General features: G+C 50.1%; 1 protein-coding gene across 8 annotated transcripts in view; it reads left to right on the top strand.

The window, feature by feature from the left end:
• ERN2 (endoplasmic reticulum to nucleus signaling 2) overlaps positions 1-20,333 on the top strand; it is a 44,377-nt gene that overhangs the window by 20,680 nt on the left and 3,364 nt on the right. The window contains exons 3-21 of one of the 8 annotated variants that reach the window (XM_053213768.1): positions 557-706; positions 1,616-1,955; positions 2,357-2,422; positions 5,355-5,479; positions 5,575-5,756; positions 7,717-7,822; positions 8,195-8,228; positions 8,462-8,534; positions 12,003-12,075; positions 12,217-12,324; positions 12,619-12,720; positions 13,671-13,935; positions 15,730-15,808; positions 15,896-16,043; positions 16,155-16,276; positions 17,001-17,156; positions 17,422-17,584; positions 19,906-19,990; positions 20,139-20,328. In XM_053213768.1, the coding sequence (XP_053069743.1) occupies positions 8,215-8,228; positions 8,462-8,534; positions 12,003-12,075; positions 12,217-12,324; positions 12,619-12,720; positions 13,671-13,935; positions 15,730-15,808; positions 15,896-16,043; positions 16,155-16,276; positions 17,001-17,156; positions 17,422-17,584; positions 19,906-19,990; positions 20,139-20,328 (1,578 nt within the window). In that variant the 5' untranslated portion in view covers positions 557-706; positions 1,616-1,955; positions 2,357-2,422; ... (2 more) ...; positions 7,717-7,822; positions 8,195-8,214. Of the gene's footprint in view, positions 1-556; positions 707-1,615; positions 2,423-5,354; positions 5,757-5,824; positions 6,043-6,145; positions 6,294-7,716; positions 7,823-8,194; positions 8,229-8,461; positions 8,535-12,002; positions 12,076-12,216; positions 12,325-12,618; positions 12,721-13,670; positions 13,936-15,729; positions 15,809-15,895; positions 16,044-16,154; positions 16,277-17,000; positions 17,157-17,421; positions 17,585-19,905; positions 19,991-20,138; positions 20,329-20,333 lie in introns of those variants that run through there. The other 7 variants (XM_053213765.1, XM_053213769.1, XM_053213767.1 and 4 more) reach the window with 7 other exon arrangements.

Genomic DNA, 20,333 nt, shown 5'->3' with positions numbered 1-20,333 from the left:
TCCACCAGCCCCATGTGAGAGTATGCTTGTTCCCAGGTCCCTGGCAGTAATAGGCTTAGCCTTCTTTTTTTAATTTGTTTAGGCTTTTTACATCTTTTTATTACGGGCATTTTCAAACATCTCGAAAAAAAATAGAACAATATAGTGAACCCCCAAATACTCACAACCCAGCTTTGGCAATTATCAACGTTTTGCCATTACTTTGCCTTCTTTTTAATTTTTGCAAATTTATGGGCATAAACTGATATACGTGTTACTTTTTAAAAATCGCATTTTTGCATTTCTCTGACTGCTCATGATTTTGAGCACATTTTCACATGTTTGCAGTTGATCTTCTGTGAGTTTCTATTCATATAGTCTTTGCATAATTTTTGGTTGTTTGTCTTTTTCTTGCCAATTTATAGGAGCGGTTTGTAGTATATATGTTAATCCTTGTTGTCTTCTGTCTTGCCAATATTTTTCTAATCTGATGTTTGTTTATGGTATCTTTTGTCCTCCTAAAGTTTTTCATTTTTTATATATTTCATATACATCTGTGTCTTTTTCTCTTTTATAGTTCCATATTTTCTTTACTGCGTAAGAAACTACCCTCTACCACCAGCAGCGCCAAATGTAAGCTGGTACAACCACTTTGGAAAATTACTCAGCAAAATCCATGGAAGCCGAACATACATACATCCCTATGATCCAGCAGGTCTGCTCGCAAGTAAGTAGCCAACAGAAATACAAAGATACGGTCCTCAAGAGATAAGTGCGAGAATATTCACAGCACTCCATGATAGCCAAAACTGGTAGGAAAAACACCTAATGCCCGTCAAGGGCAATTACCAGTAATTATATGAGTTACTATTCATATAATAGTAATAGTGGTAATTACCACATTAGTAATTGTGGTAATTCATGCAATTAATGCATTTTTTAATTGAAAAAAGAGCCAGACATAGAAGAGAACATACAGTATGATTCCATTTGTATAAATATCAAAAATCAGCACAACTAATTTCTGGTGTTGTAAGTCAGGATAGAGGTTACTCTTAGAATGTGTCACAAGCGACCTTGTGGCATTGCTGGTCATGTTCTGTTTCTTGATCTGTGTACAGGTTAAATAGATGAGTTCACTGTGTAGCCTATGATTTGTATGCTTTTCTGTAAGTTTGATGTATTTTAATAAGAAATTGACAAGATGCACACGAAAGCCTGCACATAAGTGTGTTTATATCAGCTTTATTCATAACTGCCGAGATTCAGAAGTAATCAAGATGTCCTTCAGTAGGTAAATGGATAAATAAACTGTGTTACATCAGACGAAAGACTACTATTCAGTGCTAAAAAGAAAGAAGCTGTCAAGCCATGAAAAGACATGGCAGAACCCTAAAGGCAAATTAGTAGTTGAAAGAAACCCATCTGAAAAGGCCACAAACTCTATAATGATCCCAACTACAGCAGAGCCTTGGATTGCGGGTAACTTGAGTGTTCCACAGGATGAGCAAACATTTCTAATACATTTTAACTTGATAAACGAGTGATGTCTTGCAGTCAAGTAGTATGTGACGCTGAACATCACATGATCACAACTGAAATGGTTCTCTCACTCTCTCTCTCTTTTTCACTGCAGGATTGTGGGTGATCGTCTCCCATGCTCGGATGCTCGGTCTCAGGCAGAAATCAGTGATGTTTCGGAACGTTGGAACGTGCCTACAATGGACACTACTGTATTTTTGGTCACTTCAAAGCACCTATGGACAGTCCTTTGCTTTTTCATACAAGAGTAAGCTTAGGAATGCTTTGCTTCATTCCAGGTCATTAGATAGGTTCCTTTGTAAAGTTGCACAAAACGAAAAAGATTCCATTGAGCCAACAGATAGCAGTGATTCTCTTAGTGATATGAAAATCGTCCTACACAGTAACCCTCCTCTCTCTTGTCTCCCTCACACCAGCCATGAAGGTGTTCAAAGGTATGTGTGGGTTAATTTGTTTATTTTTCTTTATATTTTGTATTTTCTCTATTATTTTGTATTATATTACAGCTTTGTAATTATTTTTATATGAATATTTTTAGGTTGTGGAACAAATAATCTGAGTTTCCATTATTTCTTATGGGGAAATTCACTTTGATCTACAAGTGCTTTGGATTACAAGCATGTTTCCAGAACAAACTATGCTCACAAACCAAGGTTTTACTGTATATAACATTCTGGAAAGGGCAAAAACATGGACACAGTAAAAACATCGGTGGTTACCAGGGATTAAAGAGGAGGGAGGGATGAAGAGGCAGAGCACAGAGGATTCTGAGGACAGTGAAAATGCCTTGTATTATATTCTAATGGTGGATGTATACATTTGTCCAAACTCATAGAATGTACCGCTCATGAGTGGACCCTAACGTAAACTGCGGACCTTGGGTGCCAAATGATGCGTCCAGGTAGGTTCATCAGCTGTAACAAAGGTACAGGGGAGGACATTGATAACAGGAGTAACTTATGAATGTGAGGGGGCAGGGAATATATAGGAAATCTCCGGACTTTCCACTCAGTCTTGCTATAAATCTAAAACTGCTGGAAAAAATAAAGTCTATGGTTAAAAAAAAGAGAAGGTAACAGATGGTAGCTGCATTTGTGGTGAGCATAGCATAATGTAGGGAGCTGTTGAATCACTGTGTGGTAAACCTAACACTAATGGAACATGGTGTGTTGGCCATACTTCAAGTTTTAAGAAGGCAAATACAAGAGGCAGAGAGAGGGAGAGAGGGAGAGAGAGAGAGAGAGAGAGACATAAAGATTTACTTGCTTCCTGATGGATAGATAATTATACCAAGGCACTTAATACATTTTCCATTGAATTAAATATCATCTTTGTCATTTATTAAATTCTCACTTACAATGATATATATTTATGGATTCTCTATTTGATCCAACCAATATATGTATCTACTTGTCAATCCCCATGGTAAAATTATATTGATATTGTAGTTTAACATTATATTCTGATATCTGGTAACATAAGTCCCCTTTCCATTACTCTTCATTTTCACACTTTTCTCGACTATTCTCAAGCATTTATTCTTGCATATGATCTTTATGTTAGCCAAGTTTTTTAAAGTCCAGAGTTAATAGAATTTCATTATACTTATAACTGGTTAGGAGAAAATTGACGTTTTAATTACATGAAATCTTCCCACCCAGGGTCACAGCTTTCAATTTGTTCGCATTTCGTTTTATATCCTTCATAAGACTTTATCAGTTTCTTCATAGATGTCCTGTGCCTTTCTAGTTAAATTCATTTCTAAGCATTTTCTTTTTATTGCTATCATGCTGGGAATATTTTCCCCGTCACTATTTCTGTTTTCTCCACTCTTTTGCTAGAATGGAGAAAGGCTATTGGTTTATGTCTGTTTGTCCAAGAGCAGAGCATTTAAGAGCACAAATTGAGGTATGGAGAAGAGACGTTAACTTTACTTCGTATAACTCCATTTACCGTTTTATTTTAAGCTCCCTTTGTGCCAGGTGGAAGCAATTCAGCCCCGTCTGGTTTTTCCCAGCTTTCGTCCAGGGCGGGGTTAAGTTCCATGGAGTTTGCATAATGCCAGGAGGCAAGAGGACACTGAGTCCTTGACACCATCGGTCCTAGCTGGCATCTCTTGAGATGCCGTTGGGTCCTGTCTCTCGTCCTTACCAGTCTCTGCTGCAGTTGTTCCTCTTTCGTTCTGAGGAGGCTCTCTCTCTCCCTCACTTCTCTCTCTCCCACTCCCCCTCAGGCATCTGGAAAATATTCCCCCACCTCCACATCACACTAACCCCTCCCAACCCCCGCGGCCCAGACCCAGGCCCACTGCTTCTCCAGTCTCCACTCTGAAGCCAGACACCCCCTCTGCTCTTGATCCCACAAAGCTACGCGGGGTCCTGTCCTTGGGTGAGGGCGATGCAGAAGCTTCCTCTCTGAGCCCAGGGGCGGGGCGGGGGGGGGCACTTTTCTACTTTTCCACCCTCATTATTTATTCTCTCAGGGCTAGGTTCACGCCCTGAGGTATTCAAGCACTCAAAAGCTAAAAGAAGCTTCCTTTTCTCTCTTTCTTCCCTTCACTGAGGCGATAAATTCAGAGCAACTCCGCCTGAATAGAAGGGCTGTCAGGGAAAATGAAGTTCTGGACGGCAAAACATTGTTAATATTTCAACATCGTAGCCCATTAAAACATACAGGCGTAGGGAAAAAGAACAATACTGGAGAAAATACAACAGAATGTTAACAGATGCTCTGTTTCCAGGAGGTGAAACCATGAATGAATTTTGTTTTATTTCTATTTCTCTGGATTTTATAAAGGTTCTACAATGTGTGTTATTCATATCATCACACACATAAAAAATGATTTATGTGAGTTCATTTGTAGGTTGCCTATGCAAATAGGGTTGATTTGCATGAGAAATGACTATGAATCCAAGCATAATTGACAGACACAATGTACGTTCCAAGGAAATGTACAGCCGTATGAAACATAAAGCATGAAGGAGGCTTCATTCACACCCTCAGTAGCTTGGGTTGGTTTCTAGAGCGACAAGCAATCGCTCGTGCTATGAAGTTAGGACCACTTGCCAACTGGGAGCCTTGGAACAGTTAAGCCTGAAGGGGTAACCAAGCAAACCACAGACTTTATGATGTACACGTTTCAAAAAGAGGCCTTTCGCCACGAGGCAGTTGGGTTTTTTTAAGGCTGCAGTTGATGAAAACATGATTAGAGGGTGCCTTAGATCAGGGAGGTTCTTAAAAACAGAGCCTGAGGCAGGGATTCTTGCTCAGTGATGGGATGAACTCTCTGAGAGACGGGGGAGGGAGTGAAGCATGAGAAACTCCACAGCACAAATTGTACCAGAGGTGGCTTCACCTTGAGGCGAAAGGGCCAGTCCCCGCCCCGGGTCAGTCAGTCATGGGCAGGAGGGCACGGGATGCTCCAGTCAACCAAGGGCAATTTTGTGGAGACGCAGGCACCTGTGAGCCCTCAGCAGCCCATCCTTGGAGCAGCGGAAGGATGGGGTTCCAGCCAGGCATGATTTAGTTGGTAGTTCTAGGTAATCGTGAGCTGATTGCAGCGTGGGTCGGGGCCATGTGCGGGAGTAGGTGACACTGGAGACACCAATGGTGGCGGCATCCTTGGGGTGGAGAGGAAGGCTATGGGCCAGCTAGCTAAGAACTCTTCAGTGGCTGTGGGGGCTGTGACCAAGAAGGCCAGGGATGACAGAGAGGAAGAGGCAGAGGGAGAGGCGGAGCCAGGCTGTCTGATGGTCAGATCAGCAGTGATTTTTACCCAAGGAAGAAGGAGAAATGCATGAGCCCAAACTTGACAACCCATTGGACCCCTGCAGGCCCTGGCTGACCAAGTCGGGAGGTCTGCCTACAACAAGGACTGTAACCACCCCAGCAAGGGGTGCCCTGAGGCCGTACTGTCTGATATCCAAGGCGGGGAAGCGTGGAAGTTCTACAAAGACAGGTACCTTATCTGTCCTGCCTACCAGGCTGCATAATGAGTGAATATTTACTGAAAGAATGAGTCCATCAGTTCACCTATATTTCATCACCTCTCAGTGGAGGCCCCTAGCATAGTAACAGCACGAGCTTTGAGGGGAGACGCCTGAGTCTGAATTCCAGCGTGAGCCTCAGCTTTCCCATCGGGAGTGCGGTGAAGATTGAATGAGCTGATAACGAAGGGTGTAGAGCGCTTGGTACAGCACTTGGCCGGTGGGAAAGTCCACGAATGGCCTCCGCAGGTAACCTCCCCGAGCCATCTCTAGCAGGGTGACTGGGGGGTGAGTGTGATCGGAAGGGCGGGGGAAGGAGCGGGACGCGGGCTGAGGTTGCGCCCCAGCCTCTGTGTACCCAAGTGGCCCAGCCCTGGGCGGAGTCTCCTCCGGGCCAGGCGGGGCCGTGCTGTCCCCTGGAGGCACTGAGGGACCGGCTATGGCGAGTGGGGCCCAGGGATGCGGCCGTTGGCCCCCGCTCCACCTCGGGCTCCTGCTCCAGCTCGCCGCGCTACTCCGGACGCCGGGGCTCCAGGTGAGAAGTGGGGCGGCCGCAGAGTCTCCCAGGTCAGGGGCGGGGGGGAGGGGTTGGCGCACAGCGGAGCAACAGGGGCCGCCTTGCCCTCCTCCGGGTCCAGGTGGCTCCAAGTTGGACCCTGCCAGGAAAAACCTCCTAGCTGTGGGGGGTTGCCTTTGCCCCCGCGAACACCTGATTGGAGAGATGTGCCAGCGTGGAAAGGCGCTGGTGGAGGGAACAGCCGCCCCTCCTGCAGCATGGGGGTGCAGGTGGAGAGAATAGCCTGGGGGCGGGGAGGGGGGTGCGGGGGCGGGGGGGGGGGGTTGCTTGGCCTCCTAAAAGTCCTGGGATGCGGGCTGGGACGTGGGATCAACTTAAGGGTCCTCTGTCTAGAAATGCGCCCACATACCCAGTTTTACAAATTCAGGCGACTCACAGTCGTTCTCCCAAACCACGACTGGACCCTGGGCTCAGAACCTCTGGGATAAATAAGTAGGAGGTGTGGGAATCGGGTCCAGCCCCGCTAGGAGGTAACAGTCCGGTTTTACAGAAATGCCTGGAGTGGGCAAAGGCACCCAGGCTAGAATCCACTCGTCGGGCCTGAAGCCCCCAGGACCACTAACTGGATCATGCAGGTGGCTGTTCGAGCCATTCCACTGTCCTGCTTCCAGCTCTGGGTCCACCCTTGGTTGCCAAGTAGGAATGTGAGCCGGGTGTGGCCGCAACAGGTCTCTCCAGAAAATTTAGAAAGACTGGAAATGAGACAAATTAGAAATTCAGATTTTTAAAAGTGAAACCTCTCCAATTTTAAAAATTGGTCGCTAATTAAAAACACATTTGTAAACACATCGATGGTCAAGCCACTCAGCTGTGGGCAATCAGCCTGCAGCTTCTTCTCAGAGCGCAAAGCAGGCTGGGAGAAGAGAGGGGCCAAGAGGCTGTTTGCTACCCCTCCACCAAGACCGTTGGCTCAGCTCCAATCCTGAGGGTCCTGGAGCAGGATGTGGCGTTTGCAAGGGTGCGGCGGGGCCACCCGGATGTTAGGGTTCCTGCTAGGAGCTCAGCCTCACCCTGTTTGCTCAAGGAGGGGCTAAAGCAGGTGAGTTAGCCCAGTGGAGGCCAGATGCAAGGGCAGCTCTGGCCCTCCCTCCCTTGGCCACCCCGAGCCTTGGTCCACAGGACCCCTGGAGCCTGGCACCAGAAGCAGCTGGGCCGGTTGGGGGGGGTCACCCCAAGAAAAGCCACAGTGTGGCAAAGGAGGAAAAGGTTGCAGGTATCAGAGAGATGCCAGCAGCTGTTCCGCGTGCTTTTAGGCTAATTACCTAACCGGCATGAGCCTCAGTCTCCCCGGCGCTGGGGAGAATAGCACCCATCTCGTAGGGAGACTGTGAAGTCCTTTCGTAAAGCCCTTCCGTCTTCTTTGGAAAACCAGGAAGAATTGAGGGGTGGGGAAGAGGACAGATTTTAGACACTGTGGGAGCCACCTCCCCCCCCCGCCCCAGTTCCCACTGTAACCCCTCTCTAGGGTCAAGGAGATCAATGGGGGCAGCCAGCAGCTTCCCCAGTCCTGCTTCCTTCTTTGTCTGCCCCCCGCCCCCCGCAAGAAGGGGAGTCACAGCCAGCCTTGCATGCAGTGAGGACAAGGGGTGCCCCCTGGCTCCTCAGAGAAGGTGACTTTGTTTCCCACTTCAGGTCCAGAGCCTCAGGCCAGAGAGCCTCCTGCTAGTGTCCACCCTGGATGGAAGTCTCCATGCACTGAGCAAGCAGACGGGGGACTTGAAGTGGACGCTGAAGGATGGTGAGCAAGGGGCAGTCACTCTTCCTTCCTTGGACCCTGAGTTGGGGGCTGGGGGGGATCACCGTGCATGGAAGATAAGTGACTGGGGTCTAGGCTCCAACAAGCCAGTCTCTGCAGGCAGCTGTACCACTTCCCAGCTGCGTGGCCTTGGGAAAGTCACTTCGCCCCTCCGAGCCTCAATGTCCTTACCTGTAAAATGGGGCCAAGGGTAATGACCCTACTTCACAGAGTTCTCAGGAGGATTAAATTACATGCATGTCAAGTGAGTGGCTCAGTGCCTGGCCCACAGTAAGCACCCCGTGAATTTGAGCTGTGCTTGTCAGTGGGCGGTATGGAGGGGGTTACTCATACTTCATGTCCCTGTGCCCACAGATCCCATCCTCCAAGGGCCAATGTATGTCACCGAGTAAGTGAACCTGCGGTCTTTGAAGGAGGGGGTATTGGGAGATGGGGAGGCCACAGTTGTCTGGAGGGGGTTCGGCGGGCCGGGGGTAGGGGCATGTTGGAAGGAAGGGAAGAGGTTTGGATCTGGAGCTGTGTGGCGCCTCCTACTAGCTGGGGAGGGTGGCGGCAAAGGGGGCCTTCAGGAAACCAGGGGGCATGAGCCTAACCCTCCCCCTGTTCCTCTCTGCCCCACAGGACAGCCTTTCTCTCAGACCCAGCTGATGGCAGCCTATATGTCTTGGGGACCCAGAAACAGCAGGGATTGATGGTGTGTTTCCTACAGTGCTTGGGATGGGAGAGGGCCCGGGCTTCCGTTATCCAGAGCAGGGGGCGCCGAATGGTCAGCGTCTGTGTGCCCTGCAGAGGCTCTGGGTGCATTATGGGAAGGCTGTCCGGAGGGACCTGCTGAAAGGGGGTGGTGTGGTGGTTCAAGCCGTCTACAGAGCAGGCTGTCGGGCCTCTGAGGGTGTCCCAGGGGCTTCTCCAGGACTGTGGGGGCTTCAAGGGGGGGAAATAACGCATCATTTAGTTTTGCCAAGTGAATAGTTACCCCAAAACCCAATGGCTGAAAATGCCAGCCACTTATTTACCCCACAATTCGGGGAGGGGGGTGGCACTTCAGGCTGGACTGAGCGGGTGGTCTTGACTAAGCTTGCTCAAGCCTCTGTGGCCGGCTCCTGGTCCGCTGGATGGTTGTCGTGCTGACGGTTGGTGGTTGGCTGGCTTTTGAGAGGGGCCACTGGGCCACATGTCCCTCATCCTTGTCAGGTGAGCCTGGGCTTGTCCACGTGTTGACAACAAGGGAGCCAAAGAGAAGGCCAGGCCTGTGCACAAGCACTTGCCCAACTATGCTTGTATCACATTCTCTGATGTCTCATTAGCCAAAGCAAGTCCAGTGGCCGAGTGCAGAGTCAAGCGGTGAAGAAATAGACTCCAGTTGTTTGGGAGAGTTGCTGAAAAGGGGCGTGCACAGAGGGGAGAAGAGGAACTTGCGGCCGTTTCGGCTGCCTTCTACATCAGGACGCCTATGGGGGCTGTTGAACGCGACTCTGGATTTGTCACAAGGAATGGGGCGGAATGTGCTGTGTCAGAACGTTGTGCCATAGGAAGGCTGCCAGAAAGGTCTCAAGTACGTGTAGGAAGCTGAGTTGACAAGCGATGTTAGCACGGAAGTCAGGCGAGGTCCCAGCGGCAAACAGCACATTCCAACAGGTTAGCTCGAGGACGTGCTATTAAAGGATTGACCTACAAAGGTGCGGGCAGTGTGGGAAGCCACGGGGCCCCGTGCAGTATCCTGTGGCCCATAAAAGTAGGGGGCCGTTATCAGCCCTAAGCCCAGGGGGGGCGGGGACGTTGGCTCTTACGGTGTCCATGCAGGAGCGACACGTGTCTCTTCTCCGTTCCCATTGGCTAAAGCAAGTCATGGCCGTGTGTACTTTAAGCAGGAAAGGAAGGACAATCCCAGAAGAAGAACCAGAATATTTGTGAGAAGTGTTCCTCATCCCCCAGCCAATCTTCCAACTCCAATTTAAAGTCCAAGCTCTTTCCCAGCCTGTGACCTTACAGCCAGCCGCCCTCACTTCCGGCCACTCTTCCTTTGTCTACCCCCGCCCTCCCAGGTTCGCTGGCCTTCTTGCTGTTCCTCAAATATGCCGGTCGGTAGCTCTCCCTGCCCAGGGCCTCTACACCGGGGCCATCCCTCCACTCAGAGCTCTTCCTGCACGTGACCTTATGGCTCACCTCCTCGCTCGGCTTGGTTCTCACTACCCTGGCCCGCTGCTCTGAAATAGCATCTCAAGGGGTGCCTGCGTGGTCGAGTGACCGACTTCCGCTCAGGTCATGATCTCGTAGTTGATGAGTTCGAGCCCCGCATCAGGCTCTCTGCTGTCAGCGCGTTGCCCACTCAGGGTTCTCTCTCTGCACTTCCCCTGCTCTCTCTCTAAAATAATAAACATTTAAGAAATCTTTAAAATAGCATCTCAAACCACTCTATCCCAGTTCAGTAAGTTGTTTTTTTTCCTTTTTTTTGTGGCATTTATCATTACTCGGTGTTACGTTATATATTTTGTTGTTTATTATCTCTCCCTTCCACACGCCAGAGATGTAACTCTACGCAGGAAGGAACTTTGTCAGTCTCCGTTACTACTGGTCCTGGCACCTGGCTAATAATAGGTGCTCATTAAATCGTTGAATGAATGAATGAACTCTTTCCAGCGATCTTTCTTCAGTCCCCCACATTAGGTAGTTCCACTTGTGCTCTCTTATCACAGCACGAGCTGTGCCTACCAATTACACGTTGTAATGACTCCTTTTGTTGTCGGTGCTGACTACGCCCCTGGGAAGCCCGGCTTCTCTTGCCCTCAGTCCCAGAGTGTGCTTCGAGTGGCGACAGTTCTGTATGTGGAGTTTGGGGATTTTTTTCATTTTGATACAATTTCCAACATAAGAGAGAAAAATGCAGGCCGCCTGGGTGGCTCAATTGGTTTCAGCGTCTGACTCCTGATCTCTGCTCAGCTCATGATCTCACGTGAGTTTGAGCCCTTCATTGGGCTCTGAGCCGACAGTGTGGAGCTTGCTTGAGATTCTCTCTCTTTCTCTCTCTCTCCCCCTCCCCTGCGCTCGCTCTCTCTCTCTCTCTCAAAAAAAAACTTAAAAAAAGAAAGAAATGGGGCACCTGGGTGGCTCAGTCGGTTAAGTGTCCACCTTTGGCTCAGGTCGTGATCTCATGGTTCGTGAGTTTGAACCCCGTCTCGGGCTCTGTGCTGACAGCTCAGAGCCTGGAGCCTGCTTTGGGTTCTGTGTCTCCCTCTCTCTCTCTGCCCCTCCCCCACTCGTGCTTCTGTCTCTCAACAATAAACAAATAACATCAGAAAGAAAAATGCAAGAATAGTACAAAGACATTCTTTATTCCCTTTACACAGATTCATCAATTTTTAACATCTTATTACCTTTGCTTTATCATTCTTCTTCAATGGATAGGTGATAGATAGATAGACAAGGTATATACACACTTTCTTTTCTTAGATTAAAAAAAATTAAAGTAATCTCTACACCCAAGGTGGGGCTCGAACTTACAACCCTAAGATTAAGAGTCCCGTGCTCCACCACCTGAGCCAGCCAGGCGCCCCTATGCAATTTCTGTTTCTGAACTGTTTGTGAATGAGTTGCAGACCTGCCTCTTCACCCCTCAAGGGGGACTACGTATTCCTAAGGATGAGTATAAATGATCAAAAGCAGGAAATTTAACGTGGATGCGATAGTATTATCCAATCCACAGTACATGGTAGTTTTTCAAGTGTCCCATTGGTGTCCTTTATTGTTTTCCTCATCCAGAATCTGACCCAGGATCACCTGCTGTGTTTGGTCATCATGTCTCTTGGGTGTCCTTTAGTCTGGAACCGATCCTCAGCTTCTCTGAGGCCGTCCTGGCCCTTGAAGCCCTGAGGTCCCTGCAGCTGTTTAGAGGAGGATGTCAGGCCGGATCCATCAGGTGGCATCTCGGGAAGGAGCGGGGGATTTCCCCAGTTCAAGAGGCTGTGTAGCAAAGTGGTTAAGTGTGCTGGCTCCTGAAACTGATCACCTGGGTCTAAGGCCTGGCTCTGCCGTTTACCAGCCATGTGACAATAGCTGAGTTACTTACCCTCTCTGGGAAAGGAAGATTCAAATAATTGTACATAGTGAGTAGGTCGTATGTGTTTTTCTGCTCTTTCTCCTTCCCGGAAACTTTCCCTCTCAGAGGCTGCCGTTTACCATCCCCGAGCTGGTTCATGCCTCCCCGTGTCGCAGCTCTGATGGCGTCTTCTACACGGGTAAGCATCTCTCCAGCCTGCGGGTCCAGGTCCGGCAGGGACGGGGACCTAGTCACGGTGGGCCAGCTGGGCACAGGACAGCCGGGTTGCACAGCCTGTCCCAGGCCATCCTGAAGGCTGGCACGCCTTCCACCTCCACAGGCCGGAAGCAGGATGCCTGGTTTGTGGTGGACCCTGAGTCGGGAGAGACGCAGATGACGCTGACCACAGAGGGTCCCTCTACCCCCCGCCTCTACATCGGCCGAACACGTGAGTCAGGCCCCAGCTGCTCCCCAAGCTGTGGGTGTCCGGCCCCCTCCTTTGTGCTGCCCAGGCCTGGCTGTTGGCTGTCCAAGTTGAATCCAGGCCAGTCAATCTTTAGTCAACAACCATTTCACTGAGTGCTAAACAAGGAGCTGAGGACACAGCAGTAACCCAAACATCCTGTGATGCTCACAGACTCTGGCCTCCAGGACGGGTGCCAGATGGTACTCCCTGGGGCTGGGGGCGGGGGAGGACTCTCACGTGGGTACCCCTGGTAACCCTGCTTCTGGGCACTCGCAGAGTACACAGTCACCATGCATGACCCCAAGTCCCCGGCCCTGCGCTGGAACACCACCTACCGCCGCTACTCGGCACCCCCCATGGATGGCTTGCCTGGGAAATGTGAGTGTCCCCTTTCTCTGGCTCCAACCTTGGAGCAAGGTTCCCAACTCAGGGGACTCTGAGTGGCATCCACGACCAAGCCCCACCACATTCTGAATGACACACCCTTGATGGGTGACCCTAAGTGAACCCCTTAACGCCCAGCCTGACCCCCACTGAGCGATTCTTAACATCCTAGTTCCTCCATATTCCCAATGAGCTGAGCCAGGTAACTCTGGGTGACTCCCTTTGTCCTGAGTGACCCAAGCAACCCTCAAACACTCTGAGGAGTCCCCACATGTCCTAACTGACCCCCAATGTTGAATGACCCCTGAGAGATGACTCTAAGTGATCTCCCCCAAGATTAACCCCTCTCAGGTAATTCTGACCACTCCCTTGATATTATGACTGTCCTACCCAGTTGCCTGAGTGACCTTACAGGTGCCCCTAAGCTACTCCTTGTACCCTGACTTCATCGTTTTGCATGAGAACCCAAGCAAATACACATAAACATCACAACAGACACTCTCCCAGGGCCCCTAACTAACCCCTTCACACTCTAAATGGCTCCCAAGTGACCCACATGCCTCTAGGCCACCCTGATTGACCTCTCTTGGGTGATATGTTATCAGACTATGGCTGACTACCCCACATCCTAAGTGACCTCTCTCAAGTGACCTGGACTGATTCACACACCTTAAGTCACCTTTGGATGACCCTGACAGAGCCCTCCATTCTACACAGCTCTCCAGTTGACCCTGACTAGTCCCCTGACCAATCAAAGCAACCCAGTGAAATGTGACTGACCTTCCCATGTCCTCATAAGCCTCCAGGTGATCTCACCTGGCCCCCACACACCTGAGTGGCCCTCCTGATGGCCTACCTCGGGCAGATTCCCCACCCCAAGATGCTCTGAGATGCCTCACATCCAAGCTCCCTGGCCATATCTCCCCAGCTGTCTTTCTTGGCAGACATGAGCCACCTGGCATCCTGTGGGATGGGCCTGCTGCTAACCGTGGACCCAGGAAGTGGGGCGGTGCTGTGGACACAGGACTTGGGCATGCCCGTGATGGGAATCTACACCTGGTACCAGGACAGCCTGCGTCAGCTGCCCCATCTCACGCTGGCTCGGGACACCTTGCATTTCCTCGCCCTCCGCTGGGGCCACATCCGACTGCCTGCCTCAGGCGCCCAGGACACGGCTACCTACTTCTCCGCCTTGGACACCCAGCTTCTGTAGGTGCCCATCCCTGGGACCGGGGAGGAGCCCTCTGGACAGGTGTGATGTTTGAGGATGACACACTTGTACAGCTGAACCAGCTGTTTCAAACTGGTTATTTACCAAACTGATTGATAAATAACCAGTGCCCAGTATCACTCCCCCACCCACCCACCCAAGTGCCCCCAGGACCTTCTGGATAGCCCTGCTATTCAGCGACTTCTGGGTACAATCTAGCCTAGAGGGGGCCTCCAGGTCTCCACTCCAGTGTACAGATGGAGACTGTTCTGCTTGGTAGGTGCAATGCCTTAACTGTTAAAGACTATTATTCTTACTTATAGTACCAAATACCCTAGAGTTCCCATCTTAGGAAATAAAGAGACAGACTGGTAAAATCAGGGGTTATCTATTAATTCAGTTCTTTATTCTTTCAGTTCATTACACAAATAATAATTGAGCACTTACTGTGTACCAATCACTTGTTAGACTCTGGAAGTATAATAATACAGTCAGTGTTCCCACCTATAGAAATCTGAGTCTAGTGGGGGAAACAAGTGTGTAAGAGGGCAATTATAATATGGTATGATAGAGAATAACAGAGGTATAGATTTGCCATAGGAATGTATAGGAAGGGTACCTACATTGAGACCAGGGACAAGAGGCAGTCATGGAAAGCTTCCTGGAGGAAAGGACATATACATTGAAAACTGAAGGATGAATAGAAAATAAGAGAAAGAGCATTGCAGCCAGGGAACAGAAATTAAATAAGCCTGGAGCATAGATCTGAGCAGTGTTAAGCAGGGATCTGGTAGGATCATTTAAATGGTTTGTACATTTTCTCCTAAGGCTAAGGAAAAGTCATTGGAGGGTTTTAAGCAAAGAAGTAATTTGATCATCTTTTCATTCTAGAAAGACAACTCTGGCTGCAGTGTGAAGAATATCTTAGAGCTGTGTAGTGAGGAAGGACACACATATAGAATATTGTGTTAGTTCAGGCGTGAGATAAAGACCTTCTGGGCTATGGAAACAATAGAGATGGGGAAAAGTGGAAAGCAAGAGATATGAAGAGGGAAAAACAGTAAGAATTTGGTGATCAGGGAGTTTGGTGATTGTGAGCAAGGACTCAAGGGTCATGTTCAGGTTTCTAGAAGCACATGGATGCTATTGTTTTCAGAGGTAGGGAGCACTAGAGGAAGAAGAGGAGGAGGTGGTAAGGAATGAAGTGACAAGTTCAGATTTAGAGAACTGAGCTCTTGAAAGAGGTCTGGGCCAGACACAGACTTAGAAACCATGACTATAGAGCTTGTATCAGTTAGCTTTTGCTGCATAACAAAGCACTCCCAAAGCTTACAGCTTAAAAAACAATGAACATTTATTATTTTTCAAGAGGCTATGGGTTAGCTGAGTGGTTTTCTGATCTGAGCCATCTTAGTATCTGCAGTCAGCTGGTGGTTTGGCTGAGCCTGGGTAGTTTGGGTTGGCGCCTCTCACCTATATCATAGTTAGTGGGCTGTTTAGCCTGGGGGGTGTCAAACGCGGTCTCTCATGCCCCAGCAGGCTATCCTGGGTTTTCTCACATGGTGGTCTCAGGGTTCCAGAGAACAACATTGGAGGACAAGCCCCAAAGCACAAACACTTCTCAAGCCTCTGCTTGTGTCACATTTGCTTTTGTCTCCTTATCCAAAGCAAGTCATATAGCTAAGCCCAGAGTCTATGTGGGAGGGGACATGACAAAGACACCAGTATAGTGGTAACTGAAATGACTCACCAGAATCACTCATCCTTCTCCCTTTTTTCTTCTCCCTCATTAGGATGACACTGTATGTGGGGAAGGATGAAACTGGCTTCTATGTTTCTAAAGCACTGGTTCACACAGGGGTGGCGCTAGTGGTGAGAAGGGGTCTCTGATGGGCTGGAAGGAGGGGATGCAGCAGGAAAGGAGTGCCCTCGCTCATGACTCTCTATCTTCTGCCATAGCCTCGAGGACTGACCCTGGCCCCCATGGATGGCCCCACCACAGATGAAGTGACACTCCAAGTCTCAGGCGAGCGAGAGGGCTCACCTAGCACGGCTGTCAGATACCCTTCAGGCAGTGTGGCCCTCCCTAGCCAGTGGCTGCTCATTGGTGAGATTCTTCTGGCTCAGGTTTGGAGTAGATGAAGGATCTATGAGCCCAGCTCCTGAGCTGGAAGGCTGAGATTACCTTCAGCCAGCTGACTTTTGCTCTGCTTCTTAGGACACCACGAACCACCCCCAGTCCTGCATACCACCATGCTGAGGGTACATCCCACCCCAAGGAGTGGCACTGTTGAGAAGAGACTCTCAGAGAGCACGCAGCCTCTAGCCCTCTTCCCGGAGGTCAGCGCTAGCAGGGCAGAGGGCATGGGAGGGGAGACTTGGCATGTTGGGAGGTCATCCAATGGACCTTTTCCTCAGCCTACTAGGAATAACATTTGAAGGTGGGTCAGTTGATCCCATGCAATTTCCTGGAAGAAAGACATACACATATGGTGTTATTGCCAGAAAGGTATAAGAAGGGTCAAAGGATATCTAAGCTGTAAAATATGGATCACAGTTTTAATTCTTCTTCAGTGTAAAAATTACAAAATATTTATCAAGTGAGAAAATGTAAACAGAAAAGCTGTAAAAGCATGCTCTCCTGGGAGAGGGTTGGGGCAAGAATCACTAGTAGTTCAAGGTTCGAACAGCCATGACCTGGAGCAGTAATTCTCAAGTTCTGGTTGCTCATCAGAATTACATGGGAGCCTGCTCAAGCCCCACTGAATCAGAATCTTCGGAGATGGATATCTGAATTTCTTGGTGATTCTCCAAGACTAATCTGTATTTTTTAGTGATGTCCCAGGACAGGCTGTTAATCAGCTGGGTTTTGAAGACCACGCTCCAGGGACACAATGATGTTTCAGCACCACGGACAGCACCATGTTTCCCACCATGTGGCCTTATTACTCCCTGCCCGGTCAACTAAGCCCAGAACTAAGCCCAGCAGCCCTGTCCTGAGTGATGAAGAAGGGTAGGGGTTCCACATTGGGTGAGTGTGCTAAGAGTGTTCTTTTGTCCTCAGCTCCTGAGCCTGAGCCGTGAGAAACCTTGGAGCCCGGAGCTGCATCCTGAAGAGAAAACCCCAGACCTGTATCCAGGGCTGGGACCCCAAGACCTGTTGGCAGCTAGCCTCACTGCTGTCCTCCTGGGAGGGTGGATTATCTTCCTAATGAGGCAGGTAAGCCCGTTGCCCCTGACCTCAGGTGCGTCGTAGGGTCTTCCTAGAGGGAATTCTGCTCCTTCTCTCCAAGACCACTCAGCAGCTCTCTCCCTCACCCAGCTCCCATTCTGCCCCCTGCCTTCCTCCCAGCAGCTCCTCGAGCCCCCACTACTGTGTTCTGTATGTTCACGGTCCCATGCCAGGCTGTCTCAGGCACTGCCGCGGGGCCCCTCACGGGGCAGGGGCTGGCCAAGGCTGAGCCCTCTTCGGCCCTGTATGTCAGCAGCAGCAGCTGGTGGAGAAGCAGCAGCAGGCCCTCCTGGCACCTGCAGACCCTCCTCACATCACACAGCGTGCTCAGCCCCAGCCACCAGGGGCCACCCCACAGGGCCAGAAGGGCCTTCGAAGCCGCTCAGAGCAAGCCCAGGCAGTCGAAGACCCAGAAGGTAAGCCTAAGTGAACAGTAAAGGGCAGAGTCAGGGACAGAGAAAAAAGGGGGCGGATTTAGCTTTCAAGTTGGTTTATTAGAAGCCATTACAGTAAGGTGGTTAAGCCCAAGTGAGTTAAGAGAATATTTCCAATCCAGCCTTCTATGCAGTTAAGCACTGGAGAAATATCTGCCATCATTTTTTATCATTATTTTCAAGGACTCTGGATGCACATAAAACTGGGTATAGATCAAACCCCACTATCGGTTAACTTAGGTTGCTTTCTTTCCTCCTCTGAGCTTTGATTTTCTCATCTGTCAAATAGGAAAAATAACACCCACCTCACTGTGAGAGGCTACCAGCATTATTATGATTAAATCACTCCTAGGTGATGTTAACAACATTTGGGTTAGTTTGACGTCATATTTGGTAACAGTAATAGTAAATTACTATCATTTTGTTCTTTTTCCTCTCTTTAGGGCTTTTTTATTTTTTTTAGGTTTTCTTTTTAAAGGTGTGAGCCAGTATTTTTATATTTTTTAAATGTTTAGTATTTTTGAGAGAGAGAAAGAGAGCACACGCAGGAGAGAGGCAGAGAGAGAGGGAGACAGAGGATCCAACAGCAGAGAGCCTGCTGTGGGGCTCGAACTCACAAACCATGAGATGATGACCTGAGCTGCAGTCCGACGCTTAACTGACTGAGCCACCCAGGCGCCCCCTAGGACTTTTAAACACTTCTCTTCTCTTTTGTCCATTTAATTTCAAGCTGGCATCTGTGGGATGCCCCAAGGGGGATTTCACATGCTTTTGTTGTTCAGTCTGGGCTATTTCTCCTGCTTCTTGGGCTCCAGGCTGGACTGGCCTTCGGTCCTTAGCATGAGCTGCTCGCTGCTACCTCCTGGTCACTGCCCAAACCACTACCTCACGCCTTGGAGCCACTCTGCTGCCCCCTTAACTCTAGCTGAAGCTCCCCCAGCCCCACCCACGCTCGGCTTGACGCTTCAGTGCTGCTCCCTGCGTCCACCCCTGTGTTCACCCTGCCTTTGCTGAGACAGAACTGCTCCCCTTCCTGAGGGGTCTGCTCTGTCAGAAGGTGCTCACCGCAAAGTTGCCTGAGCCCTGAGGGGTTACTGTTCTTGTCACTTCACTGGCTCTGGAGGGTCCACATAATACCCACCCAGTGCACCCAGAATCCCTCAACTCCTTGGGTCTTTGGACTCCAGCTTTCCCCAGACAGGCCAGATTCCATCTTTTCCCAGGATGCTTCTCACCAAAGCGTTCCTCTTTGTCATTGTCCTTCATCAGCCTTCATGACCACAGTCCATTAGAGCCCTGCCTTCTGAGCTGCCAGAAATGGGCCCGCTCTTACCTGTGCTTCCAGGCCCTGAGACCATCACTCCCGAGAGTCCAGGGTCTGGAAATTTAGGTTCCTGCCCACATCTTGCCAACAGATGGGAGTGAATTTTTACCAAAATAATCCAGAGCAATCCTGAGGGACAGCTTGGTATCCTTCTCACTGATCCTTATGCTACTTTTCATTTGCTTTTCCTGGAGCTAATTGCAGAGACCGAAGCGAGCAGCACTTCCTGAGTAGAGTGTTCTCAGGGCCACTGCATCGCACAGCTCTTGGGGCACCGTATACGTTGAATTGTATGAATGGTGTCCCTTGGGGCTGAGCAGGGCATAGCCATGCCTGGGTCACTGTGAAAGGTCTCTCGCGAGCTACCCAAAGGGAAGAGTGTAACTGTTCAAGACTACAACTCTCTGCCTGCCTGAGCCAACCTCATCCTTAAGAGGAAACCAAGGCATTCCAGGGGCTCCCTGCCACCCTAGGACAGGGACAACTCTGGGACAGCTTAGCATCTGAACGCTCACTGCTGCCCCTTCCCGTTGGGGGCAGTCTCTCCTGGGACGGCACTCACCCTTACTATGCTGCCAACTGTTTAAAGCCAGTTCCTCAGTGAAAAGGGTTTATTATAACTGGCAAGAGTGGGGTGGGGTGGGTGGGTGGGTGGGAATCCTGGCAGAGGAAGTAAAGAAAGAAATCTGGGCAGCAACAGAATGAGGGAGGATGATAAAGAGGGTAATCTATCAGCCCTCACCACCACTCTCCTCCCACACATTCATTTAATCCACAGTAATGTGTGTGGGATCGTCAACACGAGTCCCACTTTACACATGAGAAAACCAAGGGCACAGGGGTTAAGTTGCCAAGGATGTACAAAGAGGAAGTGGCAGCCCCAGGCTGGGCGTGGAGGCAGCGGGAGGGACTGGACTGAGGAGAGGGGAGGCTGTGGGCGGAGCAGAGCTCCCTGACACTGCGCCCTCTTCTCCGCTAGCTGAGCAGCTCACCGTGGTGGGCAAGATTTCCTTCAACCCCAAGGACGTGCTGGGCCGCGGGGCAGGCGGGACGTTCGTTTTCCGGTGAGTGGCAGTCAGGAGCTGGGCTGGAGGTGTGGCTGTCGCGGCACTTTTGGCCACTATCTCTCGGGGAGCCATGCTTTCCCAAGGCTCCCCGAGGTGGGTGCAGGCGGGAGCCTTTTCCTTCGTCTTCCCTCTCTGAACCTCCCAGGGGCCAGTTGGAGGGCCGGGCCGTGGCTGTCAAGCGGCTGCTCCGTGAATGCTTCGGCCTGGTCCGGAGGGAGGTCCAGCTGCTGCAGGAGTCGGACAGGCACCCCAATGTGCTCCGCTACTTTTGTACCGAGCGGGAACCCCAGTTCCACTACATCGCCCTGGAGCTCTGCCAGGCCTCCTTGCAGGAGGTGAG

Source organism: Acinonyx jubatus, chromosome E3 (genome assembly GCF_027475565.1).
Source record: "Acinonyx jubatus isolate Ajub_Pintada_27869175 chromosome E3, VMU_Ajub_asm_v1.0, whole genome shotgun sequence".
In the NCBI taxonomy this organism is placed as follows: domain Eukaryota; kingdom Metazoa; phylum Chordata; class Mammalia; order Carnivora; family Felidae; genus Acinonyx; species Acinonyx jubatus.
This window is presented reverse-complemented; position numbering and strand designations above follow the sequence as displayed.